Source organism: Ochotona curzoniae, unplaced genomic scaffold (genome assembly GCF_017591425.1).
Source record: "Ochotona curzoniae isolate NIBS_2020 unplaced genomic scaffold, NIBS_Ocur_1.0 scaffold_3835, whole genome shotgun sequence".
NCBI lineage: Eukaryota > Metazoa > Chordata > Mammalia > Lagomorpha > Ochotonidae > Ochotona > Ochotona curzoniae.
This window is the reverse complement of record NW_024467114.1, coordinates 1,610,331-1,636,627: the sequence shown is the minus strand read 5'-3', so window position 1 is coordinate 1,636,627 and position 26,297 is coordinate 1,610,331. Positions and strand designations below refer to the sequence as shown.

General features: G+C 50.5%; 1 protein-coding gene across 2 annotated transcripts in view; it reads left to right on the top strand.

The window, feature by feature from the left end:
* SPATA48 (spermatogenesis associated 48) overlaps positions 1–21,349 on the top strand; it is a 32,800-nt gene extending 11,451 nt beyond the window's left edge. For both annotated transcript variants that reach the window (XM_040965015.1, XM_040965016.1), the window contains 7 exons: positions 774–847; positions 3,368–3,506; positions 4,771–4,838; positions 5,699–5,740; positions 6,972–7,079; positions 17,146–17,253; positions 21,060–21,349. In XM_040965015.1, the coding sequence (XP_040820949.1) occupies positions 774–847; positions 3,368–3,506; positions 4,771–4,838; positions 5,699–5,740; positions 6,972–7,079; positions 17,146–17,253; positions 21,060–21,183 (663 nt within the window). In that variant the 3' untranslated portion in view covers positions 21,184–21,349. The remainder of the gene's footprint in view (positions 1–773; positions 848–3,367; positions 3,507–4,770; positions 4,839–5,698; positions 5,741–6,971; positions 7,080–17,145; positions 17,254–21,059) is intronic.
* The last annotated feature ends 4,948 nt before the right edge of the window (positions 21,350–26,297 follow it).

The window sequence follows — 26,297 nt, the reverse complement described above, 5'->3', positions numbered from 1 at the left end:
TGGTCCCCCCCGCCACAGCCACGTGCTGTGTGTGCCGTGCTGCTGCTCAGACGTATCTCATTATGATTTTATCCCTTGCCTAAACTCCTCCTTTTTACTTGTCCAACATTATGGCACACGGTGCATTAAGCTCGTGCTCGCTCGCTCTCTCTATCTCTCTCTGCCTCCCTCCCTCCCTCTCTTTCAAATGGCTTTAAAAGTAAATTTTAAATGAGGGTGAATGAAACACTAGCCCAAGTGAAGATCCACATCTCTGAACAAGTTACTAACATTGAGCTTCAGGGAAATCCAAGCAAGAGAATACAGGAGGGAAAAATGGGATGGAATAAAAGTAGGTACAGGACTGGTAAAGTATCTTGAAAAGTCGAATAATAGCCACAAAAGATATTAATTAGTATTTAATGATAAACAAACAAGTAATTTGGAAAAGAAGAGAGCTGGGAGGAGCAAGTCTCAGAGTGAGGTGCTTGTGTTGTTAGATGAGACAGCTAGAATTTGACATCTCTGCTTTTTGTTACGTGGTGCTAAAACTAAGGATTTGCCCATGTTTAAAATCTGAGTTTCTTATAAAAATTACTTCCTATTAATTTTGATCATTTTCTAGAATTTTAAATTATGGAAATATAAGCAGATTGTAAATTTCTAAAATAGAAAAGCATGGAAGCATTAAGCCTGGGCAGTCAAAAATGAAGACCAAAAATAAAAGGTAAATAGTAAACAGTAGCAGTTGCATTTCCCTTGACCTCTTCTAATGCATTCCTTGTGCCCTGTAGGATGCTGAGTCACTTGTTCAACCTAACAGGAAGTACAGTGCAAAAGACTCATTCTACAAGTCCTCGACACAAAAGTAAGCATTTCTCTTGGTGTGATTCTGATGTTCCAAGTAATACATTTGTCCTAAATAAAAATCCTGCGTGCCCACAATGTCTGGGCAGAGTAATTTAAAGGATGCCTAAAAGATATTTACATTATGAACATCTGTGCAGGGACCGGCTCAGCGACACAGCAGGCTAAGCCTGTGCTGGTGTCCCATATGGGCACTGGTTCTCATCTCGCCTGCTCCACGTCTGATTCAGCTCCCTGCTTATGACCTGGAAGGGCACACAGGGATGCCTGGATGCTTGGTTGCCCACAGCCATCTGGGAGACCAGAGAAGGCTCCTGGCTCCTGATGAACCCACCTGTAGCCATTGTGGCCATTTGGAAATTGAACCTGCCTCAGCTTCCCTCTGTAATTCTTCCTTTCCAAAATAAATAAGTAAAAACATCTTAACAACAACAAAAAAGAACAATGCATACGTGTAATGGAAAAATAAGACCAATGCAGAAAGGAAATGATCAGAAAGAAGAGGATAGTACATACAGAATAGTAACGGAGAAAGCTGAGTTGAGGGCAGTCCGTTGACTCAGTTCACGAATGCAGCCACCAACTATGTAAGGAAGTGTAGGCCTGTCCCACATGGTGTCATAGCCGGGTGAGTGTGTGTAAGCACTCTGTGGTGTTTGCACATTGCACGAGCATACCCACGTTAAGCAATATGTGACTGTATACTGTTACCAGTCATGAATCTGTCCCAGAGTTAGAGACATCATTGCATAAAGCAAGAGTCATTATTCTAAGGGGAGTCAGCAACATAATTTGAAAATAAATAGAACCAACCTAAGAAAGTGATCAAGCAGAAAATCAGCAAAGTCCATCTTAGAAGATGAGAAGTGTAGGAGACAACGAAGGAGCAAACCAGGTCAGGATCAGCAGTGCTGTGGGTTCAGGGCAGCAGCTTCATTCACAGACAGGTGTGGGGTCAGAAGTTCCTAGAGTGTATGACACAGTCATGTGTGCTGTCCGTGTCCTCAGGGCTCCTACAGGAGTGTGTGACAACAGTCATGTGTGCTCCTTGTGTGTGTGACAACAGTCGTGTGTGCTGTCCGTGTGTGCTCTCGGGTGGACATCACGAGTCACATAGGTGGCACCTGTGCTGCAGGACAGGTCCTCGAAGTCCTCACCCGAAGAGGAAGGATCACGAAGGCACAGAGTAATACTGTCCTAGCTTTGGGGTCATTTCCATTGTATTGTGATCTTGATGTTCCAGTGATCATCTTAGAAACAGTGAATGCTTTTATTCAAGGCATGATATTTTATTCAAATATGGTCACTTATTTTTTACAAAATAAACTATTAAATCATAATCTGGTAGTATCTCTTTAAAAACATAAACATTTTCTTTGGTAAAAATGTTTATATCTACTATGGAAAATTTCACAAAATATTCATAAAATATATCACAGATTCAGTGAGTTATCCTGCACAGCACTCAGGTTGCCCTGGACCAGCTCTTCTACCTCCGACTCCCTGCTGACGCACTTCCTGTGAGGGTTCAAGCACTAAGGCTCTTGCCAGGCAAGTGGGAGAGCCGGCCTGGACTCTGGCACCTGGTTTCAGCTTGGCCCAAGCCTGGTTGTGGTGGATATTTGGAAAGTGAATGAGCACATAAGAATTCTCTCTCCTCTCTGCAGGTAACTTTTCCCTGCATTCAGTCGGAGGACTGAGTTCCTGCTGCCATGCTCACAATTTGTGTGACCTGTCTGTGTTCACACTGAATCACAGCCACACTTCTGATTTTCATAGGCAAATAACAGGAGTCGAGTAACGTCAAGCAGGCAGACAACTTTCTTAGTGACAGCTTCTTTGTCAATTAGTGCTCTTTCCACTGACTGTCAACAGAAGCTCATCAGGTGTGTGTGTAGGTGTGCACATTAGCTGCAGCCACCATGGCACTAAAGACCCCAGCAGCTGTTAGTAGCCTGCACCTATGCGGGTCAGCAGCCCAGACCCTCCCTTTGGGCTCCAGCCCGGGGTCTCTCCAGGTCCCTCCCTCTGGGCTCCAAGCCTGGGGTCTCTCGGGTCCCTCCCTCTGGGCTCCAAGCCTGGGGTCTCTCCGGGGCCCCTCCCTCTGAGCTCCAGCCTGGGGTCTCTCCGGAGCCCCTCCCTCTGGGCTCCAGCTCAGCATCTCTCCAGCCTGGCATCAGGGTGCCATCTGCAGGCTGTGGGCAGCATTTGTGCATGCAGCTGTTAGCTGAAGGAAAGCCACAGAGCGCGCGGTCCACTCGGTGTAGTCCTTCTTTTGTTGAACTCAAATTCAGCTAGTTCAAGACCATGATTGATTTTGCTGTCTAAAAAGGAGAATTCAGGTGTGCTACTCTGTGATTTCCACGGGTGCCTGGGAGGTAATGAACTCCAGACTGAACATTCCCGCAAGGCACAGTGGAATCATCTTAGAATTCTCTCTGTTGTGGACTTTGATACTGTCAGTCACAGGCCGACTGAAAACATGCTTTCCATGAAACATCTTTATTCTGTGATTTCATAGAGCTTATGAAGTTGTTCCTTGGGACAAGATGCTGCCACCAAAACTGGACCCCAGAGAAACAACTGTGGAAAAGGCTGCGGACCCCATCTCACAGTGCTTCACCCTCAGGAGATACAGAAACGCTCCAGCACTAACCCAGGTCAGTCTCAACTGGCGGTATTCCAAAGCTACCCCGTTCCATGGCCCAGTGGCAGGCACACACACCAGCTGGCACTCCAGCTACCCCGTTCCGTGGCCCAGTGGCCGGCACACACACCAGCTGGCACCCCGGCTACCCCGTTCCGTGGCCCAGTGGCCGGCACACACCAGCTGGCACCCCGGCTACCCCGTTCCGTGGCCCAGTGGCCGGCACACACCAGCTGGCACCCCGGCTACCCCGTTCCGTGGCCCAGTGGCCGGCACACACACCAGCTGGCACCCCGGCTACCCCGTTCCGTGGCCCAGTGGCCGGCACACACACCAGCTGGCACCCCGGCTACCCTGTTCCGTGGCCCAGTGGCCAGCACAGAGCTTCTCTCTGATCGTTAGGTCCCTGCTCTCTGCCGCATCCTGTCCCTGTGACTGTGCGCCTGTGCGCTCACTGCTTGTACCAGATTCAATCCTGATGATTTTTCCAGTCTCAGCTGTGGTGTTGGACATCTGTGCTTGCCAAGCCCTTGCACTCACCAACCCCGATCCTCCTGTGCCAAGCCTGCCTGAGCCCGTGGGTTTACGGTCAGAGTGGAGTGTTTGAGTCTCTGCATTGAGATAGCTTCCTAGACGGGCTCCCTAGGAGTCGTGAGCCAGGGTCGTGTGTCCATGTTATCTTGTCAACTTTTAAACTTCTGTGGTGAAGTAATAATAGCAGAGGAGGAAAACATGACTTTGAATTCAAGCCTGAAATTTTTATATAGAATTTAAAATTAATTAAAGGAAAAATTGAATGGTTCTAATTATGTTTAACAATGTTTAAGCTACATCAACATATTTGTATATCCATGTGTAAAATTGGTCTCCGTTTGATATTCCTGGGAGTTAGATTATGCTAGCATCCAAAGTCCTTTCCAGACACAAGGAGGCCCAACACTGAGGAGAGGGGACAGGCAGGGAAGCAGCCTGGCTGCAGAGGTGGGCCGAGGGCTTCTCGCAAGAACGGGTCTGGGCCGAGACTAAGCTCAGACCATTCCCATGGCTCCCAGCCTAAGGTGGGGAATGAGACAGATCCAGCGGTGACAGAGCAAGTACAAAGTGAGAGTCTGAAGACCAAGTGCAGCCCACCACATGATGCTGGGCTGCTTAGCGGGTGCTGAGCCTGGGCCCAGCTGGAGTGAAGGAACAGTGACAGGCACCAAAGTCCGAGCTGAGGACTTGTGTGTGGCAACATGTTCACGGGATATTAACGTTTGCACTGATGTTGATTCTAGATGGTTGGTGGACTCTGGGACAGATTTCAAACAAGATCGTTCGTGGCACCCCTCAAACCAGTCAGTTTGTAAGTTTTCTTTCCTAAGATTCTCACCAATAGAGTTTTCACCGTCATTGGTTGTTAGGTTAACATTTTTGATAAAGATTAATTAATGTAGTTTTCTCTAAAAGTGTAAAATACCTCAATATAGATCCAGCTTATAAATTCAATGATAATAATTTTTAAAAGAAACTGAAATATCCAAAAAAGCCTTGAAATCCTCATGCATACAGCAAGTTGAGATTGTTTGTAATCCTACTCAAAGATTTTGTTGAATTGTAGACCTCTCCTAGCACTGGCGTGACTTCCCTGTGTGCAGGAAGGAGTCAAGAGCTCACCTGAATGGTGAGTGTTTCCAGGTAGCAGCTGTCCTCAGCTGCCCGGTACAGGCTGGGAGTCTGGGTCAGCAGCGACCTCCCACGCCCAGGACCCTAGGACAGAGCTCAGCTGGGGCCCGGCTCTCTGCCATTGCCGTCCCCTGAGCCCCCGCAAGCCTCTGTGTGAATGTCTACAGCAGTTGTGTGCATCGTTCAAGGTTGCAGACAAGCAGGGTGAGCATGTGAGCACGGCCGGGTCAGTGTGCAGTGGGGAGGGGAATGCAGCGGCTGTGCGACGGATGGGGCAGGGCGTGGACGCTGCTCAGTGAGAGGACCAGCCCAAAGGCTTACGGCTCGTGCAGGTCCAGAGCACATTCTGCGAAGTGAGACCTGCATGCTAATTACTCCAACTTTTAGAGGCCACTTCCTACAGGATCTCTGCAGCTGCTTCAATTACAGATATGCTAGAATTATGCATTACTTTATTTAATTATAGAGATAATATAATAATTTGATGTTTATTAACTGAAGATCCATAGCCTAATTACCCATATTTTCTTTCTTCCCAAGTGTGAGTCCAAGTTCTAGAAGTAAATACATCCCTCTATATACGTAAGTAATATTTCTCAATGTTGCCAAAACCTCAGTGCTTACTCTGACTTATGCTATCTTATATCTCCTTCGTGTCTCTTCATTTGTAAGATGCACTTTTATCTGAAAGGCAGGTTTTACAGAGAGGAGAGTCAGAGGAACGTGATCTCCCCACCTGGCCACGATGGTTGGAGCCAAGCCTATGTGAAACCAAGAGTGAGGAGCTTCTCCCATGTGTTCACATGGATGCAGGGCCAAAGGACGGGGGCCGTCCTTGACTGCTTTCCCAGGCCCTAAGCAGGGAGCTGGATCAGAAGTGGAGCAGCCAGGACATGAAATAGTGCCAGTATGGGGTGATGGCACTGCAGGAAGAGCATCAGCTTGCTAGGCCACCATGCTGTCCCCTCATTCGTGTATATAATTCACATTGTGGGACAGTCATGTGTTCCTAACATAGGCCTAGTACTTTCCTGGCATAGTACCTATTTGATGTCAGAAGTTTCACCAAATGTTTGTTATAAGTTTTGAGTGTAAAATGAGAAGTGGTACTTTACTATTTTGTGAGAGAAAGCATCCCATGCTCTATTGCTCATGACTCTTTAGTGCTGAATTGCTAGGGTTGATACAGAAAGTATCATATATGCATGAACCCTGAAGGGCCAGAAATGCTGTATGCCTTTTCTGCATTTACAACTGGCTTTACATGAATGGTGAAGAAGTTCATTGTCCACCACGGGAGTCTCCTCTGTGTGGACTAGATAAGCCGGAACAGCATAGATAGACACTTGAATGTGGAGGACAAGCAGGGCCTCCACTCACTACTGCAGCCTCTGCTGCTCCACACCAGAGGAGACCAGGATCACTCCTGGTGGCTCCAGAAGTGCCAGGTCACTCTCTGACATCCGTGCAGCCCTGGGAGCGTCTAGCAGCCCAGCGGGCTCATGGCTTGATGCTGCTCGCACCACAGCATGGGGAGAATTGTTAGCTCTGGCTCAGGCTGGCTCAGGCTGGCTCAGGCTGGCTCCACCTGCATCACTGGGCTGCAGCCACAACCCAGCGCAAAACAGCTGCTCTTCTCCCTCTCCCTCCAGCTTAAGACGCAGGGCATAGCACCTGTTCTCTGAAGGAAGAAAATCACCTGCAGTTTTTGTGCTGTGAGCTTTAGATCCACTTTGGGAAACAGAATTTCCTATTAGAACACTGTCCAGCTATTCCTCGTCAAGAACTGTGGGTCTCCCCTTCCCCCCAACAGTGGTCACGTGCAGTCCACAAATGCTGATGACGTGGACAACCCTTTGGGAGACATCACGTCCCTCGCCAAGCCTCGGCACTCTAAACCTCACTACACCAGCACAGGCCGGTGAGTTCTGCTCGGAATGGGCCTGCTTTCCACTGAGGATGAAGCATGGTAATGGACATGATTTTAAAACAAGTGTTTTGCTTAAACATGGCTTAAGAAGAAAGGTGTTTTCTGGAAAAAGCAGTGTTTGCCATTAAAGAGGTGATGGTGTAGGGCACTGACTCACCTGGACCCTGAGTAAGTCACTTTCTCTGTGTGACCTGCTGCTCTTCAGGTGACTGTGAGGCCAAATGCTGCCAGGTGGGATGGGGTGGGAGCAGACCAGTGAGGGCTGTAAGCATTCCCACCCCGATGGTAAGTTGCTCAGCTGGGCTGTTTTCAAGAACAAGATGAGTGTGTCGGTGCTGGGGTATTGCTTTCCGGAACAGTGGTCCGGGCAGACAACAGGTACAGCCCAGGCTCTCTGGAAGAGGGCTAGCTGGCACAGCCAAGAGGGCAGCAGCGGCATGGGACATGTACAGGTGGCCTGAAGCTGAGGAAGGACAGGACAGCAGTAATGTCATGCTGTGTGTGTGTGTGTGTGTGTGTGTGTGCAAAATACTTATACAGCTGCTCTTCAACCTACTATGGGATTATTTCCTAAGAAACTTATCAGATATTGCATATATCATAAGGGGAAAAGGCACTTAATCTGCCTGCCCCACTGCGCGCCCTCAATCAGCACACAGCATGCTGGAGCGTGGGTTGTCCCCCACACGGCTGTGAGTGTTTCTGAACCCCACTGCCAACATTACCAGACAGGGCAGACTGTACAGGAAAGAGCCAAATCAAACATAGGTTTCTGTTAGATGCATATGACTTTCACATCATCACAAAGTGAAAAAAGTCGTAAGTGGATCCATGGTTAACTTGGGGATTGTTTGTGTACCATAAGCTATGAAATATATGTTTAGGAATGGATATTTGGCCTATTGTTGAAGGTACCAGTTAAAAATTTGTCTCGGAGTACCTGGCTTCAAATCGTGGCTCTGGGTTCTGATCCCAGCTTCCTGTTAATACAAATCTTGGATGGGAGCAGGTGGTTGCTACCACTTGGGTAGAGTCATGGACTTAGTCCCTAGTTCCTGGCTTTGGCTGTGCCTCAGCACAGTCACTGTGCTTTTGGGGAGTGAAGCAGCAGGTGCAAGAGCTCATCCTTTCATTCTCTCTCTCACACTCTCTCTACCCCCCTCCCCCCATCCCTCTTCCTCCCTCTTGCTTTCTCCCTCTCTTTCTGCCTCTCCCTCCTTCTCCCCCTCTCTCTTTCTGCCTCCCTCTCCCTCCCTCTCCATCCTCTCTCCCTCTCTCTCTTTCTCCCTCTCCCTCCTTCTCTCTCTCTTTCTCCCGTGCATAGTCTTAGCAACGAGTATACTGAAGCTCAGGTTAAATCATAACTATTCTAAAGTATCCATGGGGAGACCGCACCTGATTCCAACACCCACAGATTCTCAGATCCCTTGTGTAAGATGCCATGGCATCTGCATTTAACCTAGGCGGTCTCCTGTATTCTGTAACATGTCTCTAGCAGCTGTTAAATTCTATTATTTATGGAATGCTGACCCAAAAAAGGTCTGTGTGTGTTTAGTACAGAAGTTTTTCTTTTGGCCATTTTTTATCTGTACATGATTCTGCCATGATGATAGGCTGGATGTACCTTTCCTGTATTCACAAGGCAGGCATCAAGTCAAAGCACTGTTGTTTCCTTTAAGCAACCAAACTGCCAGATGTCAGCTGCATCTTGATTCAGCTCTGTCTTGACTAACAGATCACGCAGAAGACCTCGTGAAAGTACATGACATGAATCCCAATCAATGTTTTCTTCATTGGAGAGAGAGTTCCCATCTACTCATTCACTCCCCAGATGTTTGCAACTGGTTTGAGCAAGTGGGAGCTAAGAATGCAGTCCAGGCCTTCCATGTGGGAGGCAGGATCCTTCAGTCTCTCCACTGCCTCCCATGGTCTGTGTCAGCAGGAAACTGGAATCAGGAGCCAAGACTTGTTGTTGGTACAGCTACTCCAATGGGGAATGTGCGTGTTTTTATAATTTAGTATTATATACTGAATCATTATTTTTAACACAATGTATAGGTAAAAGGAGAGCTCAGTTACATGGTCCCTCTTACAATATGGGGAGGCCAAAGATGCAATTGGTGCGTCTAAGAGAAAAGAGTAGACTTTGGAGAGCCACATCCAGCCACTAGCTGGGTACTGTCGTGTGAGCTCCCTAACAGCTGGTGTTTTAACACTGAGTGTCCACTGAGGACGTATTCCATCTGCAAGTCCTGTGGAGGTCTCTCCTCTCCATCCATGTGGACAAAACCTTAATCCAAGTGTGCCCAGCTAACTCCTGCAACAGGACTCATTCCAGCTCCTTCTCCATGTGGCATCTAGAGTAATCTTTCTAAAAGTCAAAGCTTCCTCATTCTCTGTTCACTTGTTTCTGAAGTGAAATGATGAGAGATGGTGTGAAATTTGAGTTGGACACTAGAGGGCCTCCAAGGTTGCCAAGTTGCTTTTGATCTTTTTGCAAATTTTCAAGACTCTGACCTTTTAAGAAAAAGAAATGTTTTTCATTTCTGTTATGAAATATGTGTGGATACATGAGGGTGTGGCATGTGTATATATGTGTATAAAATGGCAACAAATAACGTGCAGCCAAACTGAGCCTCAGGGTAGAATTGGACTAAAATCTTTTGGAGTCCCGTTTTCCCCCCAACCTCACTGGCCCAGCTTCCCCTTCCCCGACCCAGCGACTGCCGTCGTCAGCGTCTGTCAGTGACTGTGCTGTGTTGCTCTCTGGTCTCACTCGCTAATGCGAGCCGCTCAGCCAGCCCTGCAAGGGCTCGCGCACTGCCTTCCACGTGAGCTTGTCCACGTGCCGTCCAGGCTCTGCGAGCACACGAGCCCACTTGGTGCCAAGTAGGGACTGGAGAGCCATCAGCTACATGTGTCTCTGTGAGGTTTCTCCAAGAGAACTGTGTCTGGGACCTTGGTGAGGGTCTTCCTCGTGACCAGTGGCACGTAGTCATGGCTTACCGCTGTCCCGTTCCCCTCTCCCTTTGATGGGACGTCCCTCAGGGTCAGGCCACTGACTCTTCAGTCAAATGATTCCTTCCTGGAAATCACCCATTTCCTTGCAGGGTAAAAGTTTTCAACTTGCCCTCATTAATTGATTCTGTTTTCTCATCACCAAGTCATCTGATATGTTCAGGCTTTATTGTGGTTACTATGTTAAGAGTGGTGACTATATTAAGAATTTAGCTTGTTATTTGGATGGTAGAACTGAATGTGATCATTACAGGAAAAAAAGCACATAAAAATGAATAACAGCAAAGCCAACTTAGGAATAAAAACATCTGCATGGCCAACATTGGCTGGATTCCCACCTGTCATGCACCTAGCTATGACCATAGTAGGGGGACAGTGTTACCACTTAGACCTCGTGGCATAATTGTGGGCACATATATTCATGAGTTCATTATCATCTTTATTGGGACAGATGTACTGTAATTGGCTAGTTCAATAAGGTTGCATATGTAATTTTTTTTTTTGCTGTGGCAAATAATGTCCTCAGATCCTTTGTACATGAATCATAATTAAAGATGGTTACTTGAGGAAGCTTCTGCAAATAGATTCTGGGATGGACACACAGACCTTGCTTGCTGTCATGCAGGCATTCCCCAACAATCACTGCACACTGCAGCATGCGTGTGCCCGTGAGGCGTGCTCCTTGTCCGCGTGTGCCCGTGAGGCGCGCTCCCTGCACTGCCAGCGCTGGGTGCTCCTGGAGTACCTTCATTTCCTCTCTAATTGTGCTCGTCAAAGAAACCATTCCAGTATTTGACGCTGTGAAGGGTCTGCTTACAGTCCCAATAGTGACAAGCAGCTCTGTGTGCAGACTCCCCGTCCTGTGTGTTATAGCTGCATGTGCATGCAAGGTGAAGTGTGCGCTGGTCATTGTCCCCGCACTGACGTCACCAGCAGGGCCGTGGAATTCCACAAGGCCAGACGGGGTTTACATCTGCCAAGTCACAACCACAGTGTTTTGCCCTTACAAACAATATTTCAGGTTTTATTTATGCATTCCTGCAGAAAATATTTGCAAAATAGGATTGCTAAATTAATTTTCTCATTGAAGATAAAATCTTTTCTCACTTTGACTGCTTGCCCAGTTATTAAAAGGCACACAGACTTAAGGAACTCAGGATATCCGTGTGGTTCCCCGCCAGTTCCTCCTGGTTAAAGCTTGAGGCTAGGTGAGGGGCTGAGTCCACCAGGCCTGCTAGTGCAGCAGGAGGGATCGAAGCCGGGGGAGGCCTGCGCGCTCTGCAGTGGCTCCCAGCTGTCTCGGCCGGCCCAGGACCGCCCAGGGTCTTGGAGTCAGGAATTCCAGTTCGCCCTGTTGTGTAAGGAGTGTCAAGCAGAAAACATAAGGCTGGGTGAAGAATCCCCCCACACACACCCCAATACACACACCAACAGACACACACGTACATACACACCAACACACCCACACACACCAACACACACATACCCTCACACACACCAACGTACATACATACACCCCAACACACACACTAACACATACACACACTATATACCCCAATACACACATGTCAAAACATATACACTCAAACACACACATCTCACATACACACACACACCAACACACATACCAGTACAGCACATACCAACACACACACACATTTTTCTTCTCAAATGTGATGTCATTTTCATCATCTTTTCAAGTGCGCTCAGCCCCCGTGAGTGTTGGGTTTATATAATGTTGGGGGCAACAGTGCTGTGCAGCCAGGGCGGGTGTGGGCAGAAGGTAGAACTGTAACACGGGTGTTCTTGAGGGAGTTGAGTGCCAGAGCTGGCTCCTGTGTTTCACTGAGCTGCAGCCAGCCTTGCCTTCTCAAGAGAGGCAGGGCCTGGGATGGGCACAGACCTGGGCCAGGCCAGCAGGGGCCGCGTCTCCTCCCACACCCCCTCCTCTGGGCACCTGTGCCTGGCTCTGGGAAGCAGGCTGTGTAATCAGTTGGACTCTCTTGCGATGGCAAGATACCCAAGGCTACAGTTGCTTGCTGCTTCTCACCTCAGCCTTGGCTGTGAGGAAGCGTCTGCAAAGAAAGAGGAATTGTCCAGCCCGGGTTTCCAGGCAGCCCCAGCAAGAGTCTAAGCTGGGAAAAGGAAGGCCTCCCTGCCCAGCACTGGGCTGTGTTGCAGCTTAAAAAAGAAAGACTTGCACCACAAGGCAGGTTCAGGACTGACTATGAATAGTAGTTCCTTCCATGAGCCAACACTTCTGCCTTTCAGACCACTTTCACATCTACTCCCTCATTTGTTTTTCAAAAGAGGGTGAGGAGACAAGCCCTAAGGGAACAGATCTGTCACCAGTTTGCCTAGGAGGAGGCTGAGACCAGAGGAAATGACAGCTCACTCATTCCAGGAGTGCTGAAGTCTGGGGAAGGAGCAGGTGCAGGGCCTCGAGCCACTTCCAGGGACCTCCCATGCAAGCCGTGTCTTAGATGACATCACTGTCTCCCCCAAGTGAAAGAGCTGAGAACACAGGAAGAAAAACTCTGTAATAGCCGGTGATAGCGATAACAATAAAACTATAATCCTTGAAAAATATCTTGGGGCTACAGCCTCTTAAAGCATTGAGAGAAGCACAGCTTAGTGACTAAGCCATCACAGATGGTTTCTGTGTTATTTCCATTTTCTGCTGGCCAGGGAAGTCACACAGATCATAGCTCACTGTGCCCCACCGTCTCGCATTCCCCGCCTGCACCTTGCCTCGAAGCTCAGTGTGGCCTGGCCCTTCTCCGTCCCCTGGGTGAACCCTTCCTGAATCTGGAGCTGAACCCACACTCTCCTCCACCCTCCTTACCTGCTGTTCCTCTTGCACTGATTCTGTACCCACCTGCCAGCACCAGCACACCTACAAGAGAGGTGCCAACACCCTGGGTGTTGGTCTCAGGTCACACAACTGCTCAGGGTGTCCTGGAGGTCAGCTCTGTCCCCACACCCGGCTGGCGCTCTGCAGCCCTGCTCCTTGCCACTTTGATTGCTCAGCTCTCTCCACATGCACTCTTATAACAAAACCCTGAGAACACGAACCATCGGGGCTGGGCCTGCTAGATTTCTGCCTACCTTGTACTTGATGGTGAACAGCTTGCAGGACATTGGCTTCAACTTGCACTTCCCCCTGCACCCTGAATAAATGCCCCGCGTCTGAGCTGACAGAACCGTCCTGCTTGGAGAGCCCTGCCAACAGCCCTTCCTCGGGCCTTCTAGATGGAGATCCTATTTTGGCACCTGCCAGCTGGGTTGGCTCTGGGCACAGTACTTGGACTTTCTATGCCCCAGGTCCTTTGTTGATGAAATGGGTATCTTACAGGGTTATCATGAGAGGCAAATAGTTAGTTCACGTACAGACTCACAGAGGCAGGTAGAGGACAGTGGGTGGGTGTTAGGTCTGTAGTTTTCAGAGAGAAGTCATATGCCTGGCAAAATTTTCCTCTGCATGCCTCTATTCGTATTCAACAGATAACCTGGTTTTTCCTTATTTTGTATTTAACTTTTAATTGTATAATTCTAGCTGAATTACTTTCTGGCTTTATTATTTTTGAAATTATTCAAATCCTATTTTATTATGCTTTCTTAGAAAAAGCAGTTGCAAAGTTAGACAATAATACGTTTACACTTATCTTTAGTAAATAGAATCCAAGTTTATTTGGGAAGAGGGCTACCATGTCACACTTCCGATGGCAGAAATTCTCTGTGGCTTCCCCACTCACAGGGTGAAGTGCAGTCGGTCCGAAGCAGCCTTGAGAGGACTTTGGTTTGTTTTCAAGTGTGGTAGTTGATGAGGTGACTGGATTCCTCATCAGTGCCATGCCCGCGGCCAGCTCCTGTTGGATGTGATGTCACATCACCCCCCAAGGAAGGCATGATGGCTCCTGTCAGCCTCCATCTGGCAGCAGGTGGCTGTGTCCCTTGGTGACTTCTGACCACAGCTTCAGAGACATGCTCCTTGCGCAGGTGTTCCAGGGCCCATGGAAAAAACCTCCCACGCCCAAAAAGGGGGTTTCCTGTGTAACACACAGGGACGCTTCAATGGCTGTGTGGGGCAGTCATGCACATGACTCCCTCTACCTGACAGCTGTATTTCTTCAAGAGAAATCCAAGCCATCCCAAGGGCACTACCTGGCGTAGGGTGCCTGCAGCCAGCCTGAGCAGGCCTTGCTCACACACAGACCATCCCAAAGGGCAGTACCTGGCGTGGGACGGCTTTGCTTCACTCAGCCGGGCGCCTGCAGCCAGCCTGACCAGGCCTTGCTCACACACAGACCATCCCAAAGGGCAGTACCTGGCGTGGGACGGCTTTGCTTCACTCAGCCGGGCGCCTGCAGCCAGCCTGACCAGGCCTTCCTCACACACAGACTCCAGCCGCTTTGCACACTGGAATCGTGGACAGCCTTGGGAAGCATCCATTTCAGGCCACACTAATCCCATGTGGCACATCACAGGAGCTCCTGGGAGATTGCACTGCACGGCGCCCTTGAACACTGCACATCTTCACAGCTGACATCTGCAGGAACTCTGCCTCCTCACTGCCAGCACCCGCCCCCCATGTGTGTAATTCTTTAAGGCAGGAATGGGGGACATCCAGTCTGTGGACCATAGAAGGCCCACAAAACCTCTCATTCTGACCCTGCCAAGGCAGTCAGAGACAAGATTCCAAATTCAGTAAATCTATAATGGGCTAATGTGTAAGGTCTATTTCTGTACTTGAACTTCAGACAGTGAGAGAAAGGGAGAGAAAAGATCTTCCTTCTGTTAATTTACTCCCCACATGGCCCCATTATCAACGCTGGGCAGGCTGCTTCCTTCCTGAGTAGCAGGGTCCAAACACTTCAACAGTTTTTGCAGGAAGCTAGATCTGAAGTGTAGTATCCCAGTGTCCATGTGGGATGCCAGCATGAAGAGTGGAGTATCCCAGTGTCCATATGGGATGCCAGCATGGAGAGTGGAGTATCCCAGTGTCCATGTGGGATGCCAGCATGGAGAGTGGAGTATCCCAGTGTCCATATGGGATGCCAGCATGGAGAGTGGAGTATCCCAGTGTCCATATGGGATGCCAGCATGGAGAGTGGAGTATCCAGTGTCCATATGGGATGCCAGCATGGAGAGTGAAGTATCCAGTGTCCATATGGGATGCCAGCATGGAGAGTGGAGTATCCAAGTATCCATGTGGGATGCCAGCACTGGAGAGCACAACTTTATCCTCTACATGCCAATGCCGGCCCCTGTGGCAGGCTAATTTTTAAACTGATAATTTTGTATGTCCCATGAATGATGTTATAAATATCCAAATGTTTCAGAAGAAAAAAAAAATGTTCCCCAACCTGCTTTGATGTCTTGTATTTGAACTGGAATTAGTTGAGTGCCTGCTAAGTGTCAAGGGCTTACCAGCCTGCATTCACACTCATTGAATTCCTCTAATCCTCAGAGCAGCCTAAGAAGTTAATGGTAAGATGTTTCCAGGTTTGGCCAGAAAGCTCTCTTCTCTGAGCAACATCTTGTAACCGAGTGGGTGGGATTCAGGCTCAGAACCGAAACTGCAGCTCAGTGTGGGGGCCTCCCGTGCCTGCTGGCTTCCTTGCATACTTTGCTTCTCAAAATTGACTAATTTGTACCCCTGATTGTGATATTGTGCTTGGTGGAATTTCCACTCATTCTGAGTGTGCCAGGGCATCCCTGATTCCATTGGCTGCAAGCAAACATGAGCTCACCAGCAGAGTCACAGACCTGCCCCCTTGGAAGAGAACATCTGAGTCCTCACGTGGTGTCCATGTGGCCGTGGCACCCAGGAATCACAATCTGCTTGGCCACTGGCTCTCTTCACTCTCACGGGCCGCTTTGGTCGATGTCATGGCTTAGGCTCCAAGGCTCAGGAGGCCCAGCAAAGCCCAGATCAGAATGGTGTCTTCATGCCTGTGTATTTCCCTTCTGTCCCCGCTCTGGGGTACCACATCGTGAACAGCACACAGGACTTGGCGTCATGTGAAGGCTGGCCCTGGGATTCAGCCTTGCCTACCTCTTGGGACTAACCTAGGTAAGCCAACTTACTACCTCAGGGACCCACACACCTCTCCACACTCCTGAGTTTGCTCATGCCACCGCCTACCTGTGTGTGTTTCCTAGAGGGACTCACATGGGCACTGCCCAGCCTTACCCTGTGTTCCCATACTTGCCCGCCCTCTCCCTCTGTCACCGGTAGAACAAGGATGGGACAGCAGAGGAGTCTGGAACTGAAGAGAACCAGCCATCTGTCCTTGTATGCACCCCTAGGAAATCATCTGCGAACCCCGCGTGCTCTCAGTGATAAGCAAGACATTTGATAACCAAGAACACAGATGTGAATGGACAAGGAGTCTTCAAAAAGTTTGTGGAACATGGATGAAAATATGAGTTAATTTGCTGCAAAAACTATTGAAATTGTACAAACAGAAGGACTTCATAAAGTTCATACAAAGTTCATTTTATGGGGAACAAAAACAACAATTTAAAACTCTTTGCACCAAAGTGAACTTCTCATTGCACATTCCATAGCTTCCCGCAGCCCCTCCTTTGCCCATCAGTGTTGGAGTCCTCATTCCAGACGTGTGTGGGGAGCACACTTCTGCCTTACCAAGAACTGGTATCTTCCTTCATCATGAAACAGAACTCAGCAGTAACCCAGGCATGCAAAAAAAAAAAATGTGTGAATCTGAAACGGGAAAACAGGCCCTAGAACTGAGGTCTCAGCCCCCAGGAGAGTGGTCTGCCATGACACACACTCTACCTGCGCCTTGCCCTATCCGGACAGGCCACAGTCCAGCCCCCAGGAGGGCGGTCTGCCTCAGCATGCCTTGCACCTGTGCCTTGCCCTGTCCAGACAACTCGTGGTCCAGCGCCCAGAAGGGCAGTCTACCTCGGCACGCCGTGTACCTGTGCCCATGGTCCAGCCCTCAGGGAGCCGGGAACCCTCATTTTAATTTCCTCTTTTCTTCCCTCTTTTTGACTCCTCTCTCTCTAGAGCTGCAAATATCCCAGGATATACTGGCAAGGTGCATTTCACAGCCACCCACCCAGCAAATTCTAATATTCCACCAACAACCCCATCACCAGACTCCCAACTGCACTGGTGAGTAGGAATCGCGCCGGGGATGCCCAGGGGTGCTGCAGAGGGGATCCTGAGTGCAGTAAAGGTCAAACATGGAGTCAGGTGGCACCAAGACATTCGTTGCTCAACCGAGGGTGGTTTCATTAGGCTTTGCACATGTCTCTGTTACTCACACCAAGCTCCATTGTATGTGTGGAAGGTGGTGGCACTGGGACTCCAGAGGATGTGTCAGGAGAGGCAGCAGTCCTTGAGGCCACGGCGGGACGCACCCACCCTTCTGCACAAGTGTGGGTCGGCATGCTCCTTGTAAGCAAGGACTGCTCTTCCAAGCACACGTTTCTGTAAAAGCCAGAAGTCTGCCCAAAGGGAGACGCTGCTAGTCTCACTGCTGCACACTGGGCACAGGCTCCAGGCGCTGGAAAGGGGCAGACGGCTTCTGTGTTGGAAGCCGTCAGCAGATCATGTCACCTCCCGCCTTCGCCAGCGTGGAGGGAAGTCCCAGCCTGGCAGGTGCAGGCTGTGGGCTAGCTCAGGGTGGGGCAGCTCTCTAGAGGGCCTGTCTGTCCTCTAGAGGGCCTGAAGATCCCACCTGGTCAGACAGCTGGCTGGGAGCTGGTCTTGCAGCAGCAGATCCCAGCCTGTACCCTGCTCTCAGGGCTTCTGATGCCTCTGCGAGGCAGTGGTACGAGGAGGGCAGCCACCCTGCTGTGCTTCCACTGCCCAGTGGCACCTGCTGCCCTCCTCTGCTGCAGCTGGGTCTGAACATGAATGTCCTTTCACTGTGTTTTCACATGTGGCTGCAGGACCTGCCACATACACATCTGTGTGCCAGGTCTGTGAAGCAGGCAGTGCTTGAGGGCGATGCCTGGCAGAAGTGCTGGTGCCACACCTGCTGACCAGGTGCTTTCCAGGGGCCACATGCCCTATGCATCAAGGCCACTAACTCAGGAAACTGTCCCAGAAGCCCTGTGAAGAACAGACTGATTCTCTCCCCTTTTACAGATGGAAAAACTGAGGCACACACAAACTTCAAGGAGCTGAGACACTAAGCGAAACTTCCCTAAGGAAGGAAGTGGCTCATTTGGTAAGCCACTCTTGGAGGAGCAGGCCTTGACCTGTCCCGGGCCTACAGGGCCCAGCAATAGGCCACCACACATTGTGTGGATGCCGTGGCCAGCAGCTCCTCACCCTGTGCCGCTGTGGATGCAGGGCCCTGTGTAGAGGAGAGGAAAGTGCGTGCCAGTCGATGGGGCTCCATCAGCACCGCCGTGCGTCTGGAGTCCAGGCTGTGTGCTAAGAGCACACGAGAGGAACTCTCCAACTTTCTAGCCTGTGTCTCCCATTCATGTCACGCTTAAGATTCTCTTTATCCTAAATAATATTGACATCGATAGTGCTTTTAAAGTAAGTGTTAGTATTATTCTAAGGCCTATGCCTTGATGCCATCTATACAGCATGTGTAGTACAGTGGGTCCTAGAGTAAGACAAGAGTGCAAAGAAAAGGCTTTTTACCGCATGGAGACCTGTTGGTGCTGGTAGCTGAGGCCGCTGCAGAACTCTGGCCGCGGAGCAGGCCTGCCGGCTGCGGTCCTCACGGCCTGTGGCAGAAGCGGAGCAGGCCTGCCGGCTGCGGTCCTCACGGCTGTGTTAGGGCTGCTGCCTTGGGCCTGTGACCACAGCACCTGCTCCCTCAGAGCCACGTCAGACGTGTCTGCCTCTCAATGCCCAGCTCTTCTGTGCCCTGGAAGGACACCTGGGTGGTTTCCAGCCCCTGTGAACGATGCTGCGGCAGACACGAGAGAACAGGTGTCTCCACAGGGCAGCAGGCCAGGGCAGATGAAAGGCCAGTCATTCTGGACTCAGGTTCTTCAGGAAGTTCCATGCTGTTGTCCATGATGGCTGCACCGTCTACATTGCTAACTGTGTGAGGCCGTGCCAGCGCTCACCTCCTGCCTCTTGAACGAAGGCCGTCTGGGGAGGGCACAGCGGGCGCTGCTTGTGCTGTCCTGGTGATGGGGTCCACCTGACTTGCGCCTGCTGGCTGCTTATTCCTCTTTTCTGGAAAAATCCTGTTGTTAATTGAGTTGCATATTTTCTTGCCATTAGATCTATGAATATTTTACAAAATTTGGACACTAACCTCTTACCAGATATGAATAGTTGCAATTTTCCCTACTCTTCTGTTTTGTTGATTGTTTGCAAAAGCTTTTTATTTTTTTATTTATTTATTTTTTATTGCAAAGTCAGATATACAGAGAGGAGGAGAGACAGAGAGGAAAGTCTTCCATCTGATGATTCACTCCCCAGTTGACCACAATGGCTGGAGCTTAGCTAATCCGAAGCCAGGAGCTTCTTCCGGGTCTCCCACATGGGTGCAGGGTCCCAAGACATTGGGCCGTCCTCAATTGCTTTCCCAGGCCACAAGCAGGTAGCTGGATGGGAAGCAGGGCCGCCGGGATTAGAACTGGCGTCCATATGGGATCCTGGCACATTCAAGGCGAGGACTTTAGCTGCTAGGCTACTGTACTTGGCCCAGAAGCTTTTTAGTTTGATAAAATCTCAAACATTCATTATTGCTTTTATGGACTGAGCTTTGGGTTCCCTAAAAACTCATTGCCAAGGCAATGTCCAAATGTATTTTTGAAACATTGCAAATCTGCTTCCAACAGCAAGCCTGCTGGGCATCGAGAGAAAAGCAAACCACTCACTTAGAGCTGCTGCCCCAAAGACCAGCAAAGAGAGAGGCCATGGCTGACAGGCCCAGCCCGGTGGGGAGAGCCCATGGCTGACAGGCCCAGCCCGGTGGGGAGAGCCCATGGCTGACAGGCCCAGCCCGGTGGGGAGAGCCCATGGCTGACAGGCCCCGGCCCGGTGAGGAGAGCCCGAGGCTGACAGGCCCAGCCCGGTGGGGAGAGCCCATGGCTGACAGGCCCAGCCCGGTGGGGAGAGCCCATGGCTGACAGGCCCCACCTGGTGAGGAGAGCCCATGGCTGACAGGCCCCGGCCCGGTGAGGAGAGCCCGAGGCTGACAGGCCCCGGCCGGTGGGGATCCAACTCCAGAGCTCCTGCATCAGGGCAAATGCAAGGGCTTCTGGTCCCTCGTTGGCTCACATTCCATCCCCCACCCCAACATCCTGTCCCCCGGCCAGGCTCTGCACCCACAGAGTCACGCCATCCAGCCTGTGGTAAGAGGCTCCTCTTATCATGCAGGCAAATCTCTAGTCTCGGTGGGAAGTGTCCTTGCTGTTACTGCTGGAGAAGGATGCGCTCTGTCTGCAGGGTGCTCGTGTGCAGAAGATGCAGGCTGCCCACAGTTTCCACTCACTCTGCACTTTGTTGTAAAAGATGTGTTTAATTTTATTGGAAGGGCAGATAAGATTTACAGAGAAAAGGACAGAGAAAAAGATCTCCCATCTGCTGGTTCATTTCCTAAAAGGCCCAACAGCCAGAGCTGAGTTGGTCTGAAGCCAGGAGCCAGGAGCTTCTTCCGGGTCTCCTGCATGCGTGCAAGGTACCAAGGCTTAGGCCATAAGCAGGGAGCTGAGTGGGATGTGGAGTGACCAGGACATGAGCCAGCACCTATATGGGACCCTAGGGCTTGCAAGGTGTGCATTGAGCCGCTGAGTCGCTGCACCGGGCCACTAACTCTGCACTTGTTACTGGGAGCCACAGTCCCAGATGCCTTGTCTGCTGATCCTCTCCCCGTCTCTCAGTTGTCTTCCTGACTCGTTGCCTTCCCCCTCCCGTCTCTGTCTGGCTCGTTAGTGTTGGTGACAGATGCGGGTTTTCTCGGTGTATCATTTCTGTCTCTCTCCATTCTGTCCTAGTGTCTTACGGAAAGAAATGAAAGTCGACCTCTTCCGTCACCAGGGACCACTGTCCCAGATGGTTACAACTGTGAAACCCTACAACCCATTTAACAGGAAGCAGAAACACGCCATAAGCTACTGAAGACTACACAGGCCTTGGGCAGTCCTGGGGAAGGCGTGGCGCAGGACGCAGTGGGGAATAAAGGGTGTTCCCAGTATGTGTCAGTCATGTGGCGTGTGGTGAGGAAGCACCCCCTGGGCTGTGTGCTGCGCTTGGAACCAGGCTGCACCCTCCCGGCAGGCCAGGTGAGACACCAGAGGGCTCCAGCAGCTGGGCCTTCGCCGGACAGGCTGCACTGCTTCCAGTGGGTGCTGGTCTTCTGGGAGGAGGGGGACACGGACTGTCACACAGGCTCCTCAGCTGTGAGGCTGGCAAGCACAGCTGGCCCATCTCACCTGGCATCCAAGGCCCACTCAGCCGAGCACCTGGCAGGGCCAGGCCCTTGGTGTTGGGGGTATTTGGGCTTCTCTGCTGAAAACTCACCTGAAAGCTATCAGAATCAGGGAAGTCTGCTCTCCAGCTGGGCATCTGCTCTCCAGCTGGGCGTTCTGGTCTTAGATGGTTTTGGTGCCCCAGGAGTTGACACAGTGCTGTCCACTCGGAGCTGCGGCCCAATTCTCAGCCCTGTCCCCCATGTGGGTCCCCAGTAATGTCAGCTTCTGTTTATCCTCGGGATGTCACAAAGCCAGAGAACCTCTGCAAGTGGGGTGTTGTTAAAAATGATGATGTTCACATGCAAGAACAGCCCCATGCTTACAGCCTTGTCTAGCAAGGGGGTGGGGGTTACACAGTGCATCCTGCAACACTGCAGAGCAGCACAGCAACGGGACCCAGCATGAGACACACAGTGGGACAGGGTGCCCACATCATTTCAAACTTGTAATGCAAGGTGCGTTTACCCAGAGGATGACGGCAAGGAGACTGTGCAGTTGGAAGTCAAGGCTAAGGGGGCCCGTTCTGCGCCTGCTCCCAGCGCGAGGCTGACAGCGCAGGGCCTAGCAATCCGGAGTGGGGTTTTCCAGGAAGGCCACTGCAGCCAGCAATTCATGAAGAAACAAAGACATTTAGCATATAAATTCCTTTAAGGCATACTGGTTAGGAAACTAAAAGAATTAATGTTCTCATTGTAAAAACAACCAATGATTTTAAAGATGGATTAGACCTGTGGGAGCTAGTAAAGGATATTAACTGAAAATTAAACAAAATACAGGTAGCCAATAATTCCAATATCCATGCCTGAGTGGTGGTAGAGACTGCAGTATTCCATCTCCACCCACAGGGCGCTGCTGGCAGGAGGGCCAGGCCTCCTCTTGACAGCTCGTCTCCAGGGGGTATTTGGCAGAATGTTTCATAAAGACTTCACAAGCGGTACATGTTTCTGCTTAGCAATTTCAGTTTGGAGATTTTGTCAAGCAAATAATTACACAACTGAGAAAATATGTTTGCATACGGAAGGTAAAGGTGCTGTTTGCTATTTGAAAAGAAAAACAATGGGATGCCCATCGAGAGGAGCTGGAGGAAGCATTGTGCAAGAACACAGTCAGACACACTCTGCACGAAAAGCACCAGGAAGATACCAGGACACTGCCATCACGGCAGCTGCGCCTGCTGCGCCGGGGCATGCCAAAGCTGCCCAGCCTCAGCGCCGGGGCATGCCAAAGCTGCCCGCCTCATGTGCTTAGTTGTCTAAGTTTGATGTGGATGTGTAGACACAGAATAATGCAGGGAAATGTAAAATAGGTTAGCGCTTGCTAGTTCTGTGATGAGGGGCATGGCATTACTAACGTGATGTGTATCTCTTGCCAATTGGGGACTTTACAAAGGTATGCAAAAGATGAGTCCTTCAAATTTACCAGAATCACTTTATAACAAATTATTCAAAACAATTCCTTATAAGAGTCAGTTCTGGGACCCCACTTGTCCTTCCAGAAGAACTGGCTCCTGATGCGAATTCAGATTATCTACCTCCCTCCCTCGCTTCTGAAGTGTCATGGTATAAAGAGAAGGGCGCTGTGGAAACTTCTGGAAGTATGAACTAAAGGATATGTTTATTTTGGCAGATAAATTTTGGAATCCATGCTTGGTGTTTTCATAATATGTATTCACTTTCCAAAAACTATTTGAAGTCCCCTCAGGTATACAAGAATGAAGGACAGCATAAAATCCTGTTTTCCCCTTCCTGCCGGGAAGCTCCCAGCTGCATTCAATAAAGGGATTAATAGAGACTCCGGCCACCCGAGCCAGGCTCCCACACTGCAAGCTGCTATGTAGGAGGCCACTGGCCACTGCCGCTGCCTTAGCACCCGTGGGAACGCTCTTCTGGATTCTGTGTCTGCTCCAAGGTCCTGCAGTATCGGGGTATGCCTTAGACCCTCAAGGAAAGCGAAAGCTTGGAGATCGCACTGCAAAGACTCCATGCGGTTCTCACGTGTGTCCTGCACCAGTGGAGCCCTGGACAGAGGAGGGGAACTCTGTCCCCTCTTGTGATGGGAAACAGCCATTGCTGGCAATGGGGGCAGCCCAACAACCCAGCATTGCTTTCTAACAGTTAGGTCCATTTGCTCCATTGAGCCCAGGATGGACTAGGTTACTTTTAAACCTTGGGAAGCACAGCATTCTGCATCGTGGCTTACAAACTATTACACACAAAAGCCAAAGACAAGCGATGCCGTGACAAGCACAGGTGTGCTCCCTGTAACATCGTCTTCAGAGCAAGGTTTTAAAATTCCCGCTTCGGCACCTGGAGGCAGCCTCTGCCACACCGAGGTGCCTGTGCCGTAAAGTAACAGCTCCAGTGGAACATGGAGCGATGTGTGGCTGTCACCCCAGCCGTGTTCACATGGCAGCCCAGGAATCACATCTTGGACTGTTCAAGTGCCCAGGACGCAGTGATGTGAGAGGCCCTGGAGCTGAGGAGCCTGTGGGGACCACGGACAGAAGTCAGGTCCGCCACCAAGAGCCATCAGTGGAGTGAATACGCTGAGTGTGCCGCAAGGGCCCAGGGCAGTGCAGGGTGAGGAACTTCCGCTGAAACTTGGGCAACATTCCTTTAAAAATTAGCCCTGCATTTTTAAAAATGAAAATATGTTGTCCTGATTTCCTTTGATTATACTTTTCTGAATGTTTGTATTTTATTTAATTGTGAGCAAGAATGGAAGTGGGGAGAGATCTCTCATCCAATTTGTTTGCAGCCTGAATGCTCGTAGGCTGTGCTGGGCCAGGCTGGTACCAAGCGCTGGGGCCGCCATCTGCATCTCGCACTGAGAGCCAGACAACCACATTCTTCAGCCTTCACTGCCTGCCTCCTCACAGGCTGTGCCCCAGCGAGAAGCTGGCACTGGGAGTGGAGCCAAGATCTCACTCAGCGCCTAACCACTATACCAAACACCCTCCCCTGGGCAGCTCCACTTGCAGTGACATGGGTGCTGGCGCACAAAGGGTCACTCAGTGCAGAGTACTTCCGCTCTGCCAGGAAAACCTTAGTTAAGGCTTATCCAAACTAATGCTCACACTGAAAAGAAGCAGCGTTTAATCATGTTGGGTTTGGAGCAGCAATTGCAAAGAGCACAGAATCTAGGAAGCACCCAGTAAATTTTTTTTGAATCTACATGAAAATGCAAATAGTCTAGCCTGGTACCATGATTTTCAGTGTTTTTTCCCATGACTTTGTGTCATAATAAATCCTTACACATTTTATCCAAGTGGTATGAAAACAATACTGTGGTTTTATGTGACAGAAGCAATAGCAGGGGTTTTATTTGATGGGCTTGCATTTTCATTATGGTTGGTTTTCAGTAGACTCACAATTACTACTGTCAAAACAATTCCCATTCATTTCTCTGCTTGTGCACCTCCCTCACGCCCTGGTGAAGTCGCCTTTGAAGGGTGCTCGGCCCTGCCTATCGGACCTGAGGCTCATAGGTGCACAGCAGAAGGGCGCCCGTCGCCTCAAGCCCAGGCATCGCTGGTTACCCCTTGTGGGTTTCCATGGCAGAGCCCCTGCTTCTCATTTGTAAACTGTGAACGGAAGCAGCTCTACTTCCTTACTCTCACACTTTGGAAATAAAGCCCTAAACAGCGTCCCGTGTAAATCTATTTTTCCATTGCTGGGTGACCGTTTGTTGCTGTGTCTTCTGTGGGCAGAGCCTCCAGATAGAAGATAAAGGAGGCTTGGCAGGGCGCCCAGGGAAGGTGGGGGAGGGAGGAGGCAGGCAGGAAGAGGCACTAAGGGTGTGATGCCTGCCCCCCTCTCCAGGCTGCAGGGCTGTAGCTGGCGTGTGTGGGGAGCCATGCCAGGGGTCTGCAGGGCAGTGGTGGCTCTGGAGGATGGCGTAGCCCTTCCAAGGTGACCCCCATGCCCAGGGCAGCCGCAGGGCAAGGCTGGCTGGGAAATAAAGAAACCCAGACACTTTGACATGTCAGGGAGCGCATGGAGATGTGCTCTCCAATGTTTACACCTTGCCAGAGATGCAGATCAGCAACCGCGAAGTCAGATCCACGTGGTCAGCTGTCCCTGGGTTCCCTGGGCTGCCTGGGGCTCCAAGGGATGCATCCCTGCTCCCAGAAACCCTGGGATACCCGACTTGGAGGCTGATCAGGCGGCTCCTGGGAAACGGCCTAGTGTTCTCCTGTGCCCTGCGCCTCACCTGCAGATGGCTTAGCAGTCCGCAGACTCTGCCGCTGCCGTGTAGACACTTGTTTTGACTGCACTGGGAAAGGAAGGATTTGAAGAGGGGAAACGCAGTGTGTGAGGGGCGGGTGTAAAACAGACACGCTGCTTTCTGAAAGCGTTGTATTCTGGGTGTTGAATCGCAGAATGGGGGCCTGCGTACAGCAGAGGGATTTCCCCACATTCAGAGCCTCGTGCTCTGCTGTCTGAACTCAGTTTACTCAGAGGATAAGTGCAGCTGTGAACCAAGGGTGGGAGCCGCAGTACATGTCAGATAAAGCGCCTCACACAGCAGCAGAAAGGCAGGAGTGCGGGCAGAACCGTGTCTGCAGGAGCACACAAGTCCAGGACGTGTGTGAAGACCAAGTGTGGGGCAGGGCAGGCTGGCTGAGGGTCCGGAAGCCCTGGGCTGCTGGCAGCAGCTATGATGGGATTTAGGGTCTTTTGTTGGTCCCAAAGCTATCAGCAGATTAGCGTACTTTATCCCCAACCACCTCTGTTCCCGTCCCCTGGCCCTGGTAATTGA